This window comes from Rhamphochromis longiceps, linkage group LG20 (assembly GCF_057381845.1).
Source record: "Rhamphochromis longiceps isolate RC_006_pf linkage group LG20, R_longiceps_female_GT1.1, whole genome shotgun sequence".
Taxonomy (NCBI): domain Eukaryota; kingdom Metazoa; phylum Chordata; class Actinopteri; order Cichliformes; family Cichlidae; genus Rhamphochromis; species Rhamphochromis longiceps.
Genome location: NC_140576.1, coordinates 29,089,672 through 29,108,243, shown reverse-complemented (window position 1 = coordinate 29,108,243; position 18,572 = coordinate 29,089,672). Strand labels below are relative to the sequence as shown.

General features: G+C 43.2%; 1 protein-coding gene and 1 long non-coding RNA gene across 6 annotated transcripts in view; both read left to right on the top strand.

Annotated features, from left to right (window-relative positions):
• The window catches only part of flna (filamin A, alpha (actin binding protein 280)), a 43,809-nt gene extending 40,330 nt beyond the window's left edge, over positions 1-3,479 (top strand). For all 5 annotated transcript variants that reach the window (XM_085394166.1, XM_085394168.1, XM_085394167.1 and 2 more), the window contains 5 exons: positions 800-932; positions 1,023-1,199; positions 1,292-1,510; positions 1,606-1,803; positions 2,186-3,479. In XM_085394166.1, the coding sequence (XP_085250292.1) occupies positions 800-932; positions 1,023-1,199; positions 1,292-1,510; positions 1,606-1,803; positions 2,186-2,370 (912 nt within the window). In that variant the 3' untranslated portion in view covers positions 2,371-3,479. The remainder of the gene's footprint in view (positions 1-799; positions 933-1,022; positions 1,200-1,291; positions 1,511-1,605; positions 1,804-2,185) is intronic.
• A 1,075-nt stretch (positions 3,480-4,554) lies between these two features.
• LOC146645559 (uncharacterized) overlaps positions 4,555-18,572 on the top strand; it is a 162,869-nt gene continuing 148,851 nt past the window's right edge. The window contains exon 1 of the long non-coding RNA XR_014908992.1: positions 4,555-4,587. This is a non-coding gene — a long non-coding RNA (uncharacterized LOC146645559). The remainder of the gene's footprint in view (positions 4,588-18,572) is intronic.

Here is an 18,572-nt window from a genome sequence, read left to right as displayed (position 1 = left end):
CCGCATTGCAGCAGCAGAGTGTTGGTGACTTTTGTGCTAGATCATATGTAAAGAGACCAGCCTTTTATTTCTTTTTACTGTAGCAGCTCGGTGAGGGTTTTTGTTTTTATGTTTTGAGCGTGGATACCTCTGACGGCAAGTCAGCTGTAGTGGTTTGTTTTGCATGCACTGGTAGCAAAGGTACAGACATGGGATCACCATCAGCTGCTGCTGCATTGCTGGGCAGTGCAAGGGCTTCTGGGATACGAAAGGACTGTGTGTGTTTCTCGTGCCTCATTCTAAAGGCTCCCAACAGCCTCTCGTCTCTGAAAGTCTTGTGGGCGCTAAAGGGTTAAAGAGGTTTAACATGGGCTGTTCTTCCTGTTCATTCATCCATAGAGCCATGTGTCAGTGTCACATCATCACACGGGCCTTTGTCATCACTGCATACATGCGTGATACCAAGACACTGTGTGGACGTAGACTTTGGGTAGCACGACTCCAAAGTACCTGCTGCTCACTGAAAGCATATCGCGCGTTCTCTAATATATTACAAAATGAATGGTCAGACCACCTACTAGAAGCACTTGCAGGAATCTTCATGTGCACACGGACGTGCACAAGCAAAAATATGATGCATGCACACCTTTTCACTGCACAGCCCTCCTCTTTAGCCTTGTTAGCGACTTCAGGTAAGCTATGTAAGAGTGGTGGTTATGATGTGGTGACCTTTTGCTGACTTGCTGTGGGCGGCAGAGGCATGGGGGTTCATTTTGTCCTTCGATGCAGTGTTTAATTCTGTGAGTGTGTTGTTGAGCAGGAATCGGGTCTGAAGGTGAACCAACCAGCGTCATTTGCTGTCAGCCTTAACGGAGCAAAGGGTGCGATTGATGCCAAGGTCCACAGCCCGTCAGGAGCGCTGGAGGAGTGCTGCGTCACTGAGATTGACCAAGGTAACCTCAGGAAAACCAACCCTAACCCAATCAAAGCACTTGCTAAGCTGATGTGATGTGTTACACACTGATCTGCCTTCTGTTTGATAGATAAATATGCAGTCAGGTTCATCCCCAGAGAGAATGGTCTCTATCTGATTGATGTGAAGTTCAATGGAAGTCACATCCCTGGTAGTCCGTTCAAGATTCGAGTCGGAGAGACCGGCCAGGCCGGAGACCCTGGGATGGTGTCTGCATACGGACCAGGACTGGAGGGAGGCACCACAGGTAGCACTTTCACCCTGAGTGCAAATCAATGAAATTCCTTTGCCTGTTTGATGTCCCCTATATCCTGCCTGTCATGTGTCATTTACCTCCAGGAACATCATGTGAATTTGTGGTGAACACGAGCAACGCAGGGCCCGGGGCTTTAGCGGTCACCATCGACGGGCCTTCCAAGGTGAAGATGGACTGTGTGGAGTGTCCCGAGGGTTACAGGGTCACGTACACCCCGATGGCACCCGGCAACTATCTCATCTCCATCAAGTATGGCGGTCCTTACCACATTGTGGGAAGCCCCTTCAAGGCCAAGATCACTGGTGAGGAGGAATATTTTCATCATTATTTTATTAAATGTAAAATACTGTAATGCCTTCAGCTTTAACTCGCACTCCTCTTCCTCTCTGTCTTCTAGGTTCCAAGCTTGTGTCCAGCCACAGTATGCATGAAACCTCCTCTGTTACTGTAGACCCTGTGACCCGTGCCATCAGCTGTTCTCAGCAGGGTGCTCCTATCCAATCCGATGCCAGCAAGGTTGTGGCTAAGGGCCCAGGCCTGACAAAGGGCTTCATTGGTCAGAAGAACAACTTCAGCGTTGACTGCAGCAAAGCAGGTGTGTAAAGCTAGGATATGCATGAACAGAACACGGGTCAAAGCGCTATTCAGGATCAGATGTTGTATTTTGTGGTAAAGTCGTAAGTATGACAATAGAAAATCCTGCGGTGTGGCAGAGCTTTCATATGAGCTGCTTTCACTTGACATTTAATCTGTTCATGCAAATGGTCATCTGAAGGAAGGCCCGTACTGCCAGCACTCAGCGATGGTAGTTTGGTGAAGCTGTTGTCAGGACTCGTCTCTGAGGAATGGCTGTGCTTGTTTTAGCAACGCAACATTGGAGGAGCCACACCTTTCAGCAGTGTGGCTGCTTCTGCACGACACGCTCTGGGGCTGATTCTGATCTGATGCAATCACTCACCTGATAACATCTTTTGCAGGTCGTAACATGCTCTTGGTTGGCGTGGACGGTCCTAAGGTCCCATGTGAGGAGATCCTTGTGAAACATCTGGGCAACCGCATGTACAACGTGAGCTACCAGCTCAAGGAAAAGGGAGAGTACATCCTGGTGGTGAAGTGGGGCGACGAGCACATCCCCGGCAGCCCCTACCACATCACAGTTTAAAAAAATAAAAAAGCAAAAATCCAGCTCTGCAGATTAGAATTGTACCACTGTTTAAAACGACGTTCTCCAGTTTAAGCCATCATTGTGTACAGCTCCACGTCCCTCCCATGTTACCAATGACTTCATCAGTGTTGCCCTCAGCCAGATTCCAGGATTGGATATTTTAAAATTCCATTCAAAGTTCAGTGCATTGAATATTCCTTTGTCTACAGTCAGTTGCTCCATTTTCTGTTTTCATTCTTCTGCTAAACACATTCAGTAAACTTGGGGACGAGAACGACGCACCTTTTTCATTATTACTGTAAGCTAGCAGTCAGTCGTGCCTTAGGCGATTTTCAGTGGATTTATGAGAAGCTAGTGTAGCGCCAGTAGAGTCTGGCCCCCTGCTTTGGATGGAAGTTACTGTTTACACTGGAGGAGTTACTCTGACATACACACAGTAAATAATGGATTCACTCTGATATGAGCTTCTATGAGAACACACATGTCTGTTCATTACACCAGAGTGTTCATGATGCTCTGTTACTAACCCAGCTGTTTTACCTGCTGCTAGTGTGATCCAGGTTTAGCCACTGCTGTTCTTAGTAGGGAAGACGCATTTCACAGTAGCTTGCTCGTCATCCCGACACTGCTGCCTGGAAATGCCACTTCCTCGGTTTGTTTGTTTTTGTTTTTTTTTTTTTTTTTTTTTTTGTGGAAAGCGTGCCACCAGTAATGGCCATCCATGTCCATTAGGTTGTAAGAACTCTGATAAAGAGCCCGATTCCCTGGCATGAAACGTGAGTGTGCAGTGGCTCACTGCCTTGTATGTTAAAAAGGGAAGTTTCCAAAGTTGTGCTTAACAGAAGGGCTGACAACGACGATGATGGTGTGGTTCATCGCGTCAGAGGGAGTGGACAGATGCTTGTTTTGTTTTTTTTGCTCAGTGTTTTAGATCTCACCAGTTTCCCCTTCAGCAACACCCACCCCTCCCTCCTCCCCTCTCTTTGTCCTTCCATCTGTGTCTAATCTGTTTCTGAACAAAAAAAAAGAATCTTGTCCAAAATAAAAAGGCTTTAAAAATGATTGTAAGACAGTATTTTGATACACAATAAAGTTGTCTAAGTATTTTTCTGTCATTCTAATGGTTGTCTCATTTCTGTACATCCATCAACTCTCTTCCGCTTGTCCATTGTGTCAAAGTAACTGACGATAAAACAAGGAGATTTTAATTTTCTGGTGTGTGTGTGTGTGTGTGTGTGTGTGTTATATTAGGAAGTCACAAGCAAAAGGAGAACACACCATGGCACATTTAAACAAGGACAAATAATTTATTATTGAAGTAAACATCAAACAGACGCTGTCAGTTCAGCTCTAAGGAGCGGGCAATCATAATGAAGTTTGAGTTGTAAACTGCGATTCATACTTTTGGCCACCAGATGTCACTAAAGAGGCCTGAAACTCTTCGGTGCTTCAGAAGGCTTCACTCGGCCATCACTACATGTTAACACATCAGCCTTGATTAACGCAGAGTAGTTTGGACCCGGAAGCAGGGTTCATACGGCATCACTTAACAACCGGTTAGCTGTTTGGCGGCTGTTGAACTAGTTTTGTGAGATTCTGGCGTTTCTGGCAACATACATTTAGGGTTTAATGGATCGAAATGAGATTATTCAAACTAAAATTTATTTGAATTAGGAAACTGATACTTTTAAACCCATCCCTACAGTAGCGGTTTTTGATATGGGTGGTTGCCCGGGGCATCGTGGTGGGGGGCGGCATTACGGGCATCGGCAAAAAAAATATAAAATTGCTGGTTCTCATGCTCCCTCGACATCAGCCAGCGCATATTGGGAATGGCATAGGCACCGATCGGTTTTCTATCGCCCATTTGCTGGCAGTAAGGACGCCCTCCGTTTGCAAGGTGCGCCTGCTGCTTGTGGCACAGGGAGGAGAGTGCGGGGGATTCTCTGGCTGGCTGGAGCAGCATCTACTAACTAGGGCCGGGTATCGTCACTGATTTCTAGAATCGATTCTGATTCACAAGGTCCCGAATCGATTCGATCCACGATTCGATTAAATTCGATTTGAATATGGGACATTTTGACAGTCAGAAATATAATTCTGATCAGTAAATTTACATATTTTTGTATCTATAAAAAGGAAGCTGGCACACGCAAGACTTTATCAAAGGTGTGAGCGTCAAAGTAGCTGAAGATAAAACAGAAAAACATGAAGGTTTTCCTGGCCAAAATTATTCTGCAGTACATCAAAAACGAAAGAAAACCATTAATGAACATATGAACATTACCTCTGACATTACAGCGGTTTTATTAGAGACATGGCTAAGCGTTTTGCATTTTGCATAATTTTAAAAAGTTTAAATTTGTTCAGTAATGAACCTCAGAAATTAGGTTTTCTTTTCAGAAGTATGTAAACGGAAAAAAAAACAGCGGCAGACAGCGCTGTAAACAACGGTAGAGGTGTGCGTAACAAGCAAGTGAATAATGCAGAAAACAGTACAGAGAAAGAGAGAGAGAGCTGTGCATGAAGTGTGGTGGAAGCAAAACAGTAAAAGTCAGAGGGAATTCATGACGATGTTTATGTGAAGCGTAGTTTGGATCTTCTTTTGCTGCTGGTTCAGTCAGTTTTATTTTTATTGTTTGGAGAGAGATAAAACTAACAGCTTCAGAATCAGCGCAAAAAGGGCGTGAACACAAAGCGCGGACCGGCCGAAACATCAGAATCAGCGAGCTGTCGGCTTTCAGCCCCGACCGTGTCTGTGCCCTCAGGTGAGAAAGTCACATCTCACTGATTCTGATCCGCGGGTCCGCGCTTTGTGTTTGTGTCTTTGTGCAGAATCCATGTTCCTGCTCACATTTACTGTCATAGCTGTTTGGTGGTTGTTAAAATTTTGTGAGATTTCACCTGAGATTCTGTCATTTCGGGCAAAATAAATTTATATTAAAAAAATCGATTCAGGATTTTAATGAATCAATTTCACGTTATCCCAGCCAGAATCGATTTTAATCGATAAATTGATCATAAAAACCCACCCCTACTAATAACCAACTCGCAAAATAAAACAAAATAAAAACAAAACAACAAACACGAAAACACCAGACATTATGATACAGACTTATAATTTTTTGAAATTCTATACCCGAAAAGTGAGCGCGAGAGCCCTCAGTGTGCATGCTCGCTGCTGAAGTCAAAGTAAACTTTATTGTCATCTCCACTACATACAGTCCAGTATATACAGAGACGACAAGGTTCCAGTTACAGCAGTGCAAGTAAACAAACAGTAAATATAAGAAGAGTAAGAAAATAAATATACACTTTAGGACTGGGGTAAAGGGATCAATAACAATTTAAAATTTATAATTTACAGTTTGATGATTTAAAGTCTCACACAACCCGTCGAAAGGGGAGGGGGGAGGGGGCTGCTTCCAAATAGAGCACATATTATTTATAATGTTGTAAATCCAAGCCCATTATGTATTCATGATTTGAATCCTGGGTTGTGTGAAATCCCAGAAATAAACCTTAGACAAAGTGAATCTGTGAACTAAGGTGTAGGTCTATTAGGTTATGTTGTTGCGATCCTTGAGTTGGGGGATTTGTGTTCATACTGTAGTGCAAAATTAAAACCAATGTAAGATGGACAAGAAAAGTTCAAAGCCATCAGGTGCTCAGTTTAGAAAAAAGAGAAAAGAAGAGGAGGAGAAGCGAGCAAAAGATACAGGTGAGCAGATGTGTCATTGGATAATGGCAGGTCATCCTGAAACAATCAGAGTCAGAATCAGAATACTTTTCCCTAAGGAAATAATGTGGATCGCCACTGCATCCCTATCCCTTAACCCCCCAAAATCCCATGCAAAACCTTCACCACAAGGTGGCAGTGTTTCAGCAGGATTTTACTGAAGGTGTCCGCGTTAACGCGTTACTGTCCAAGCAAGCACCGAGTGCGCTACAACGTAATGGGAAATTCACAGAGAAACTCGCGGATTCTTCCACTGACCGCTGCGGCACACCTGCACCAGGGTAAACCTGCTCCTGCTTTACAGGTGAAAATAGAGCGACAGGACCGCTAGTCTTTGACTTAATTTATTTTCTGCTGTGTTTTACTTGCATCTATTTGAAAGAGTGAGTGTAAACACAAAAAATATATATATTTTATGTGCTGGAATGTGCAGAAAATAGGTTTAAATATTAAACAAATTTCTTCCAGTAAGAGAATGTTGCATATAGTTAAATTTTTGCTTGATGCATGAAGTTAAAAGATTAAAACTAATAAAACAAGTTTTAAAAAGAGATGTTTCCATTTGATTACATTTTGTATGATGGATTATGTAGAAAAAGTAGAATTGGGCTGAAAGATCTATCACTTTATCACCTATTCAGGTTGTAAATCGTGTTTTTAAAAAGTAACTAAGTAACTAAGTAATTAATTACTTTTGAATATAAGTAATCAGTAAAGTAATGGGATTACTTTTTGGGGGAAGTAATCAGTAATTAGTTACTGATGACTTTTTTCAAGTGACCAACACTGCTTATTGCTAACTATTCTAAAACGGTAGTCTCTTCTGGCTCTCAGAATAAGTCGGTTATGTATAATAGTAACATAATTTTGAAAAAGCCAAATACCAGCTTGAATAATATTGGACAGACTGGATACTTACTATGGTTCCCATTTTGTAGTTCAAAGTGGTCTTATGCCAAAATAAAGCCACGCCCTGTTTTTACCTCTAACAAAATACTTTGAGGACTGACATTGTAGCTGTTTATTTGCATTCTTCTGATAGTTTAACTTTCTAAAGTTAAACTATCAGAAGAACACCACTGCAATCGGGAAATATTTAGGTATTAATGTTTCTCCCAAGCTTGCAGATCTAACTAAATTAAACCATATCCCACTTTTAAAGAAGGTAGAAGGCGATCTGGCTAGATGGAAATGTCTACCCATATCACTCATGGGAAGGGTTGCCGCTATAAAAATGATAGTGTTACCAAAATTAAATTATTTATTCTCAATGATCCCAATCAACCGCCACAAGATTGGTTCAGATCTCTAGATTCATGTATGTCCAAATTCCTTTGGAAAAATAAACCCCCATGTATAAGCTTAAAAACACTACAAAAGACCAAGGATAAAGGAGGATTAGAACTACCTAACTTTCAGCATTACTTCTTAGCCAACAGGCTTCAGTTTATCTCAGGATGGCTAAAACATACCCTCTTAGATGAACCTTGGCTAGATGTAGAACAAGCACTTTGCAATCTAGAGATTTCAGATCTACCATTTATCAGCTCAAACATCCAACGACATGAATGCTTTAAAAGCATCAGCATCAGCTCTTCTCTGACAGCATGGTGGGAGTTTCTAAAATTGACGGAGTCTTCATTAATCCCATGCAAACGTACACCTATCTGGAACAACCCTGACATATTACAAAACAATAATATGATAAACTTTTCAGATTGGAGTGGTAAAGGAATCAAATATTTAGAACATATACTAGAAGGAACAGAATTTATTTCATTTGACAGATTAGTTACACAATATGGGATCAACAAGAAAAGATTTTTAGAATATCAACAAAAATTAAATCCATAGTAAAAAAGAAATTTAAACCGGGTCAAGTTGAACTACAAACACCACCAAGTGTGGTTCAATTTCTTACTCTTAAACCCCCCAAATTACTATCCAAAATATACAGAATGCTTTCTAAAACAGATGAATCAATATCACTTCCTATTGCAAAATGGGAAGCGGATTTATCAGTTAACTTAGACCTAAACTTCTGGTCTCAGATTTGCTTAAAAACCTTTCATCTAATTAGAAATCCCAGTCTTCAATTAATTCAATACAAAATATTACATAGAGTGCACTATACAGGTCATCGGATGTTCAAGATGGGCTTTACGTCTACCAACAACTGCTCACACTGTCAAACCAATTCACCGGACAATTATATCCACGCTCTTTGGTTCTGTCCACCAGTTCAGAAGTTTTGGCGCGAGATATGTGAAGACTTATCGAAGTGTCTGAAATGTAACATTCCAACTTCCCCCTTAGTGTGTTTGTTGGGCAGCTTAGATAATGTCACTTCAGAAAAGAATATCGCCCATATGGTTTTCACTGCCCTATGCATAGCCAAGAAAACAGTCCTCATGAACTGGAAAAATAAAAATAATCTTAATTCTAACCAATATAGAAATTATCTATTAGATTACATTAGTCTCGATACAGCCTCTGCCACCACATCAGATCAATTGCTCTGGGCTCCTTTGATTAGCTCCATCACCTAGTGGAGGTGGGGGGTCATAGTTTGGTCCCACCTTCGCTGTTGTGATTGGTGTGGGGGTAGGGACAGGCTTAGGGCGTCGGGGGGTTCCCCAGGAGCATTTTCCTTGGGGGCCTCAACCCGGGGTAGCGGTCATGGCCTATTAGGGGCTCTGTTGGCTCTTAGGTGACGGTTTCCTCGTGGCTGCGTGCAGCGGGGCTAGGGGAGGGTCTGTGCTGACGGACATGGGTTACTGACCTGGTAGCCTGGCTGGCCCTGGGTGGGTCCGGGACGGGCGTGAGGTTCTGGAGGCGCTCCGTCTCTGGGCTGGGGCCCTGGCCGGGCCTCGGGGGCTTGGGTCCTGGTTGGTGTGTTGCCGGGGTTGTATGCGGGTATCTGTATGGGGGCCCGGCCCTGGCGCAGGGTGCCGCCAGTGTATCGATCCACCTGGGGGGCTTTTCAACTGGTGGGGGAGGTTGTTACACCTTGCAGGAGCTCTCCTCTCTTCAGGAACTCTCTCTGCAGGAGGGGGAGATACAGGAGAGGTGGAGGAAGATCTCAGCCTGGGCGTCTATTGCCTTGTGTAGTCTGGAAGATGAGTGGATGACGGGGTGGTTACAGTTTTCTCTGTGGTGGTGTCAGGTGGGCTGTCACAGGCTCTGTCCATCCGGACCGGGGCCCCCTTTCCCTGGCGGGTTGCGGAGTATGGGGGTGCCTACTGGGGTCAGCGGGGGAGCTGGCCCCAGGGAGGGGTCACTTGCCCCTCCCTTCCTTCCCTCCCCATCTCCAGCTGCCTCCCTCTTCCCACTCCACCACAATCACCCACACATGCAGGGCCTTGGGGTAAAGGTGTGTCACCAGGGTGCTGTCAATGTCACAACTTAGACATTCACATTACTCACACTCTCATAACACATACATATAGGATCTTGGGGGTGGGCACGCTACACGAACTCCAAAAGACCATCAGGGTGTACACCTCACCCCTGGTGTTGTTGCCCACCTCTCAATTTTAAATACACGTAGACACTGAGGGCTATCAGGAGGGGGTATGCGCTTACCTGCTGCTCTCTGGCAGGTAGCTCCATGCCCTCCTGGGTTTTAAATGCACCTTAGAACACACATGCATCAACACTACATATGAGCGGGTGGAGGGAGGTTTTGGAGTCTTCTCTCACCCCCGTTCTCTGCGACCTGCTGGAGCGGGGGGCTAGGAGGAGGAGTTGGCCGTCCGACTAGGGTCTGGAGTGTGGGGCCTGCATGCTGCTGCGGAGTCGGGGTGGTCTGCTTCTCCCCCACCGCAGGGAAAAAGGGTAACACCACCTGGGTCTGGGTGCAGTTTCCCCCTCCAGGGGCAAGGGTACCTAGACCCGGTTCTTAGAGTACGCTTGGGGAGTGTGATTGTGTGTACAGTAGCTGTGTCCCAAAACGTCGGCTGCATCCTTCGGAGGACCCGGCCTTCGCGGTCTACGTGGGCCGGGTCCTTCAAAGACCGAGAAGGCTGGAAGTGTGAGGCTGTGAAATGGGATGATCTAGCCTTCAGATTTGCGTCACCGCTGTCTCGGTGGAGTCTAATAAACTTGCCGTCTGCTCCTTGCTATCTAAAATATAACAGGACACTGGCGTAAATTCTCGATCGTCTCACACTTCTGTTTAACGTTTATTCAGCTGTGTGAAGATGCCGGAGGAACCCACTCGATGGATTAATAAAGTTTTATTTAATCTAATAATCTAATAACTTTGATCTCAGCCAAACCGATTTATTCCAGAACAAATAAAACACCCAAAAAAGGCAAACAATTACATTTTTAACTTATCTGAGTGACTTACGGTATATCATGTTTAACCTGAGTAGCGAAAGAGCGGGGGTCTGAAAACGATGAAGCCGGGAGTCCGCTGCTCTCGCCGGCTGGAGTGACCATTGAACCCCCTGGCTTGCTATCGAGCTGGTGGGTAACAGACGTCTCCGAAAACGTTGGCACACTTCTGCAAATATGCGATGTCTTGATAAACCAAGCAGATATTTGTAATTTACACAGCTACTTTCTTGCCTTAAAATATGTTAAAAGTTTATTTTGTGGCCCAGAAAGATTAATAAGAGTAATTTTAAAACTTAGTAGCGGCTGCCATTGTTGTCAGCTGAAATTTGGCTGGGCTATGAATTCTGGGATATGGTGGGCCACGAAGGACACACCCGACCCATCCTTCAAATTCGGGGAAATGAAGGACGCATTTGTTGGCCGCATTTGAAGGAGTTGACGAATTGGGACAGCCTTCGTCGCCTGGCTGTGACGTAATCGGCCTTCAAATGCGGCCTCCGGAGGATGCAGCCGACGTTTCGGGACACAGCTATAGTCTCTCTATGTCTGTCGGTTGAGTGTTGAGTAATTGCATATGAGAGCATGAGGGTGGGAATGGATGTTTGTATCTGTGTGTGCCTGTATGTCTGTGTCTATATGTCAGGTTGGGTATCAGACGCCACCTCTCCTGGGACATCTCAGGCCCTCTAAGGCAGGGGTGCTCACACTTTTTCCACATGTGAGCTACTTATAAAACGACCAAGTCAAAATGATCTACCCACTACAAAAATCCAAAACATATACTTATTTATAAATATATTGAGGATTCTTTATATCTACAATGTATATACATGCATAACCGCAATATCCAATATTTCACAACACAATTAACTATGTAAATTTTTTGTCATTACCTGAGTTTACTCTGATGACTTGCACTGAATTGAATCAGCCAGGGATGCATAGTCCGGACAGTAGCTGCTGACGGCCAGGTTTAAGAGAAAAAACCGAGAGCTAAAAATTGGAGTTAACTCGCTGACTAGCTTGTCAGTTTTACTACACTTCGCGCCGCTGTTTGCGCATGCGCAGCGACCTAAGCGTCAGAAAAAATCTGCTGTCATCTGACTGGCTTCCCTGTATCAATCAAGTGACGGGATGGATGATAGGCTGGCATCTATTTTTTTTTAATGCCATGCGATCTACCAATACTACCTTTGCGATCGACTGGTCGATCGCGATCGACGTATTGAGCACCCCTGCTCTAAGGTATGGAGGCCTATCTCCCCCCACCACTTCCCCTGCCAGTGGCAGACGCCCTCAGACATCGGTGCATTGGTGGTTCTTTGTGTCCGGGGATGGGCGCCCAGGTACACACCGGCTCACTCCTTGGTGGCTGCTTATCGGGGCCTGGAGCCTGGGGCTCGCTCGGGCCACTTCGGAGGTGGGGTGCCCTCGGCCTCTCGGTCTGGGGCTCGGTCACTCTGGCACAGCTGGCTGCCGGCGGAGCTCACAGGCACGTCACTGCAACCCCCCCTGGCTTCTGCTCCGCGGCTGCTGAGTGACCCCTCATCTGGGACTCTCCTCAGCTCTTTCTGGGACAGTGGCGCGGCTGCCCCTCTGTTGGTCTTCCTTGGTCTCTTGTGTTCTGGGGGCCTCTGGATGTCTGGAGTTTTGATCTCCTCCATACCTGCTTCATGCCCTGGTGGACGGGGCTGTGGCTCCCCACACCCTCTAGCAGATCATTACATGAAGCAACCTTTTAACCCTAGAACACTATCGCTATAAATAGTAACACGATCACTAATGCCGGGTGATTTTTACCCGATATAATATAACCAATGAAAAGTAATCAAATATATGAAAATATGACAACACATGACAAATTAGAGTGGTCTTCTTTTACTTTCAACTGTGCCATGTCTAACAAAATGAAAAATAAAACTCCTAAAACAAAATAATGACTCTGGAAAGCTGGTCTTTGGTCCACTCATTCCTGGGACATTTGAGACTTCCCTGGTGAAGGCACAGGCTCCTCGACACGCAAACAGCTGCAGGAGAGAGAAATCATGTAAATCTATTTTCTCGGGTGTAAATCACCCAGCGATAGTGTTCTAGGGTTAAAAACGAACGCATCCATGCTCACAGGTGTACACATGGGTGATCACACACACAAATTACACCCTTTTTGGCTCCTACCTCAAAGCACACTGTGCGCTGTCGATATTACGTGCTGCACAATAATGTTTAATATTTAGCATTTACTGTTATATTCCCATATATCATCGTGATGTTGTTTATTGTATTGCTCTCGTTTTCTTCTGCTTGTTTTCTTTTTTCTTTCTCAACAGGTGATCCAGGTGATTGATATATGTATTTTTTTTGTCTGCTTATTTAGTTGGTTTTTGTTTTTTTGCCCTTTATCCCCGTCCCTCTTCTCTGCTGTTTTTCCCCCCTCTTCCTTTCTCCCTTTTCTTTTCCTCATTCAAGTCTGTCCCGTATCTAGCAAGTGAAAATAAAAAAAATTCATAAAATAAACAATAAATGGTGAATCAAATAGACCATTACGGCAAGGCTGGGATGGTCAATTTGGTAAAGTAAATCCGTTGGGCATCTTTCCTCACCTTTAGACAATAATTCTGATGGCAAAAGAGCCAAACAGGACAGGCAAAAAAACAAAAAACGAGTGCGGGGGAGAGTGCACAGCAAAATCTCCAGTGTTAAATTAACACTAGAGAGTGTCTATATGGGTCCACACCTCTGAGTGTAAAATACAACACTGTTGAGTGTTAAATTAACACTTTTGACAGTGTTATATGTTTAAAAGTAACCTAGTCAGTTTTGAAGATTAACAATGGCTAACACTGAGCAGTGCTGATTTTCTAACACTGGAATATTTCTAACATTTTGAGTTATTTTCCAGTGTTAGAAATAACTCTCAGTAATGCCACAGTGATCATTTGATATATGGACCTGCAGCGGAGTTTAGGTCCAGACACGGCTAGTGACGTCAGACTGAACAACCGGATTGTAAACATCGCAGGTGGCTCTACCAGCATACCAGCACCACGTGACAGCTTTGTGCTGTTGAAACTGGGAAGTGCCGAAATTTACTGAAACGTACAAACAAATGGGGGGAAAGCATGTAAGGCAAATACAGCTGTACACTTCCGACAGTTAGCTTGAAAGGCAATATTATGGTATGACCATCTTTTATTCTTGAGCAGGCGCCTGTAACAAACATGCCTGAAAATCTACAATTGTTTTTTTTGCTAAGTTTTACATTAGACAGACACTTGAGCAGTGGCGGGGGGGGGGGGGTTATTGGGCTTAAGCCCGGGTTGTTTTTTCAGAAACCCGGGGTCTCTTGGAGTGTAATTTTTTCATAGTTAGATGCCTGGCTTACAACTGTATAAAACAAAAGACTACACACAGTATTCGAAGCACATAGTGCACCCTGTGGAAGTTTACGACTGTGCATAAATCCCCCCTAATATTGGTATGATCCCAGCTCAGGCACTAAGCGATTGAGCGAGGGGGCGGGGGGAGCTGCTGCCTGCGAGTGCGCTGTTGGAGAAACGGAGCTAGGCAGACAGAGGAGAACTGAAGTTTGACCAGGTATCAAAGCAAATCATTTGTACTGTACAAATAATGTAAATATGACGATGTATCACGAAAGATTGATATCAAGTGGGTCACTTGACCCATATTACGTTACTTGCTCTTCAAGTGAATAAACAAATGGCGAAATGAAAAGCCGAACAACAATGCTGTTTCTTTAGAGCAGTGGTTCCCAAACTTTTTTTGCTGGGCCCCCCTTTGTTTTACAAGAAAAATGTCCCCCCCCCCCCCCCCACACACACACACACGCACGCACGCACAAACACATTTTCCAGCCACACACACCCATATTTTGCTCCATCGCGGTTTATTTCACACCTCAAACATTTAGCAAACAATTAAGCAAATACAAGTAATCTGCAATATATTACAGGCAGTAATAAAATAAACTACTAACTCTTTTACTCTACATCCACACCTACACGGGTATTTTTGAAAACGCAGCTGTTGTGTCCACACGTAAACAGCGTTTCAAATCACCGAAAACTGAGATTTTTAAAACTCCTTTTCTGCCGTTTAAGTGTGGAGAGGAATACAGAGTTCGTCACGCAACGTCAAAGGTATGCGCCTTTTTTCATGTCACGCTGTGCGCCACTTTATTGTTTACATGAGATGAATTGCAGAAAGGCAGATAGTCAGATTAACATTTTTTTCTCTATCTGCAGGTTTTACACGCTTACATATACACACGCAGTTACTGTCTCTCTATTTACAAAGGCAGAAGCATCATGGTGTAATTATTTTACGTGTAGTTGGGTTTTTTCCTGTGTAATAATATTCAACATTGCTATCAATACATTTTTCAAAAAATGTCTCTCTGTGCAAAATGGGTTTAAAAACATAAACAGCTGTGGGATCCTGTTTGTCCGTGATAGACAGGGGCAACAAATTGTGGCAGGATCAGCCCGATGGTATTTGTATTCTACTGTAACTTTACTGTATAAAGAGCTAACATCTCCAAAATGTCAGGAGTAGTTAGTCATTACAACAAGTGTTTGTGAACTAACACTGTTTGTCTGTGATTTGTAGAGCCAGGTGAGTGCTCCCAATGCAGGGAAAACCAATTCTGCAGGGAGACCTACCTTGGCAATTGTGCAGGTGAAACCAAAGGGCAGATATGCTTCACCATATTTTCTAGTCTTTGGCTTAGAATGAAGTTGGTTTGGAAACATATTCAGCGATGCTTCATCTCCTGCTTTGCGTTTGTGTGGGCGCCGTGCTAGCAGTGTCCAAGCATTGTCCCCCCCCCCTTTTCATCCCCCCCCGCAATGGCTCTGCACCCCCCCTAGGGAGCGGGCCCCACACTTTGGGAAGGTCTGCTTTAGTGAGTCTTAGTTTACATGTGTGTTTATTTCATATTCTCAGTTGTTACCCTCCACAGCTAAATAAATAGGTTTCAGTAACGTACTGATATACAAGAATGGACATAAGGGGCTTCTTTCAAAGAAAAAACTCTGGTAGATGTTATTTTATATATTATGCTTTGTATGTTGTTCAGTATATTTCTATGCAAAACAAGAGGAATTTCAATACACAGCAGTATATTCACAGCTGAAACCAGATATTTACATACACTTTATGGAAAACACAAGAACATTTTTTTACTGTACAACATGATATGATATGATATACCTTTATACCTTTATTAGTCCCACAAGGGGAAATTTCATAAGGCTGCCGACCTATTGCACTCAATGGCGGCGCCATCTTACCCTCCGACCATACATACATTACACAAAACATCACATGGGGAAGACAGGTCAGAGAAGTATAACAATGGAAAATGCACCACATGAGGAAAGATAAAGAGAAAAAAATAACTCCCCCCAGACTGAGCTCCGACAGGGAGATCAGTATGAGAACAGAAAAAAACACCTCTGCACATAGCACATGAAAAAAAACTCTTAATACACCAAAGAAACACATGACAAGCAACAGGGGTGGGTAAAGGATGAGAGACAGCTGAATTTGACAGTACATCCGGGCCTGCGTGCGCTGGTCTCCTTGATCCCCGTCAGCATCGGAAGGGAATAAGCATCGAAGGCGTTTGGAAAGGGAGGGGGGATGAGAGTGTGCATATCAGTGTATACGTGTGCGTGTCCAGAGTTCAGCTGAGACAGTGTCCTTCGCCCTGCTAGGCTAAGTAAACAGTCTTCCAGCCAACCCAGGTGGCCTTGCATGGAATGGGAAGGAACAGACTAAACACAGTCGTTATCAGGGTGTTGTTCAGCTCCAGCCTTGCAGCTGGCGCCAAAGGGGTATCCGCATAAGTGATGGTGGTTTTTACTTTAGTGCGAACAACTCATATGAATTTCAAAGCAGTTCTACAGTCCAACACTGGTCTCTCAATCTCCCGTTGGAGAGCTGCGAGCTTCGCCGTACTTGCGTTCTGTGATTTGTCATTTCTTGTGCTCAAGGAGCCGATTTCTGAGAACTCACGGCAGTGTGCCTCCCCGAGATGTCATCCAATTTGCGCCCACAGATGTTATTCCGGACTATCCCTCAATTTAGAGTAAACTTGTTTTGTTTTGGATAAATATTGAAATATCTTTTGAATTAGTTAAATGTCAGAATAAAGAGAGACAGAGCTGTCTATTTTTTATTACTTTCATCAAATTTAGGAGTACATATACACTAAGTTTATTGTTAATTAATAAGAAAACTCCAGATGATTCCATTCTGAGCTGAAGAAGCTTCTGATTGGTTAGTAGAGTCCATGTGAGTAAATTGGTGGCACACCTGTGGATGCATATAAGGCAAAACACAAAGCCTGTTTCTGTGACATGGGAAAATCAAGAGATGTCAAACAAAACACCAGGAAAAGAACTGTGGAGCTCCATAAGTGTGGCTCAATTTTGAATACAATTTGGTGCCATTTGCAATTAAGAAATACAGATAGTTTCTCTCTTTACTCTTAAAGTTAACAAATAAGTTTTTATATTTATCAATATAAAAAAAAACATTTAGTCTGATTTGATGTTACAATTAAAAAAGTGTTTGTGTTTTTATCTGAAGAGTTTGTAAATATCTGGCTTCAACTGTATATTTGATGATTGTCAGCACAAAGAGGGAGAGAGAGGAGAATGAGGACAGAACAGAGATGAACATGAGCAGGTGAGACCCACATGTTAGTCAAATGGTTGTTTACCAAAAGTATCACTGTATCATAGGTACTCATGTATCTCGTACCTAGTGTTTCTTTTTGGGTTTGTTCTTTTTCAAATTCTATATTTATTAAGTTCTGCAAGCTTGTTTGCACAACAAGGCTAAATAATTATATACATTTTTCTCAATCTAAATAGTGGACTTTGGCAGAATTAAAAAATAAGTGTAGTGCAGGTCTATGATGATTTTTAGTGCTACTATCATCTAGTTCTGATTCTAGTTCTGTCTTGGTTAAATCCTCAGTAGTCCTGATTTTGAACTGTTGTAGTCCTGTTTTAATTCCGGATCAGTTCTGGGTCTGGTTGAATTGGGGTTTAGTCCCTGTGTCTTGATGCAGCCCTGATTTTGTTCTGCCTTGCTGCTTATTAAAAAACTAGTTTAAGGTGTCCTGCATATGTGTTATATATTTTTCCCTATATGAAGTCATTCTTTTTTGAACAAAACTCAAAACAGAGCCAATGAATCTTTCAGTCATTTCTACCCCCCCCAATCCCACATGCATACTACCTTTTGGTGTTTCAAATGTCTGCCTCCGCCTCTGCACAAACGAAATGTTATAAAGACTAGACTGCAATCAGTTAGAAAAAAAAAGTCAATTTCCAAAGGCAAAGCTTTGAAAGAAAGCCTGGAAAACTTTCAAAGATAACAAGTAAGTCTGGCTCACTGAAAACCAGACCTAAAGAAAGGAGGGCCTGCACTGTAGTTGACTGCTGTAAGCTCACTTCACAGTCTTACACTGTGGTGGTAAAACTGGATCCTCTGTGGTACCACAAACCAGCTAAAAATGTGGTTGCACAAACATTTCTCCCAAACAAGTCTAACGGCTTCAGATGTGCCAATTCCTTGACATTGTGCTGCACCTTTGTTTAGTTTGTTTTCCTGCTAGGGCTTGGAAAAGTCCCCGCAAAAAGTCATCTTTGGACTTTTGTGTTGCAGTGTTTTCATGCATTAACAGTTTGCCCGTCCTGTGTTTATGAGGACATTAGAACAATAGAAAATAAACAGAAAATAATGTTTGAATTGACCTGCTAAGAACTGATATGAATTACTAATGTACAGACAACACTGGATTTTACAGATCTGCCTAATAAAGTAGGAAGTGGTACACTTGAACTTGTAAAGACAATTCTTTAGAGGAGACCCTGGAACACTGAAAAGATGGTGATTTAAGCTGCCCTGTGCTTTTCTCACAACATAACACTGCATCTCTCTTAGATGAGGAGCTCATTCAGGTCCACGTTTGTCATGTCGAACACTAACAATAGCTTTAAATGTTACAAATAAATATTATGCTTATGTTATTGAAATATTTTTTTTGTATTAATCTGATTTTTCTACTATTTGGGATTATTTT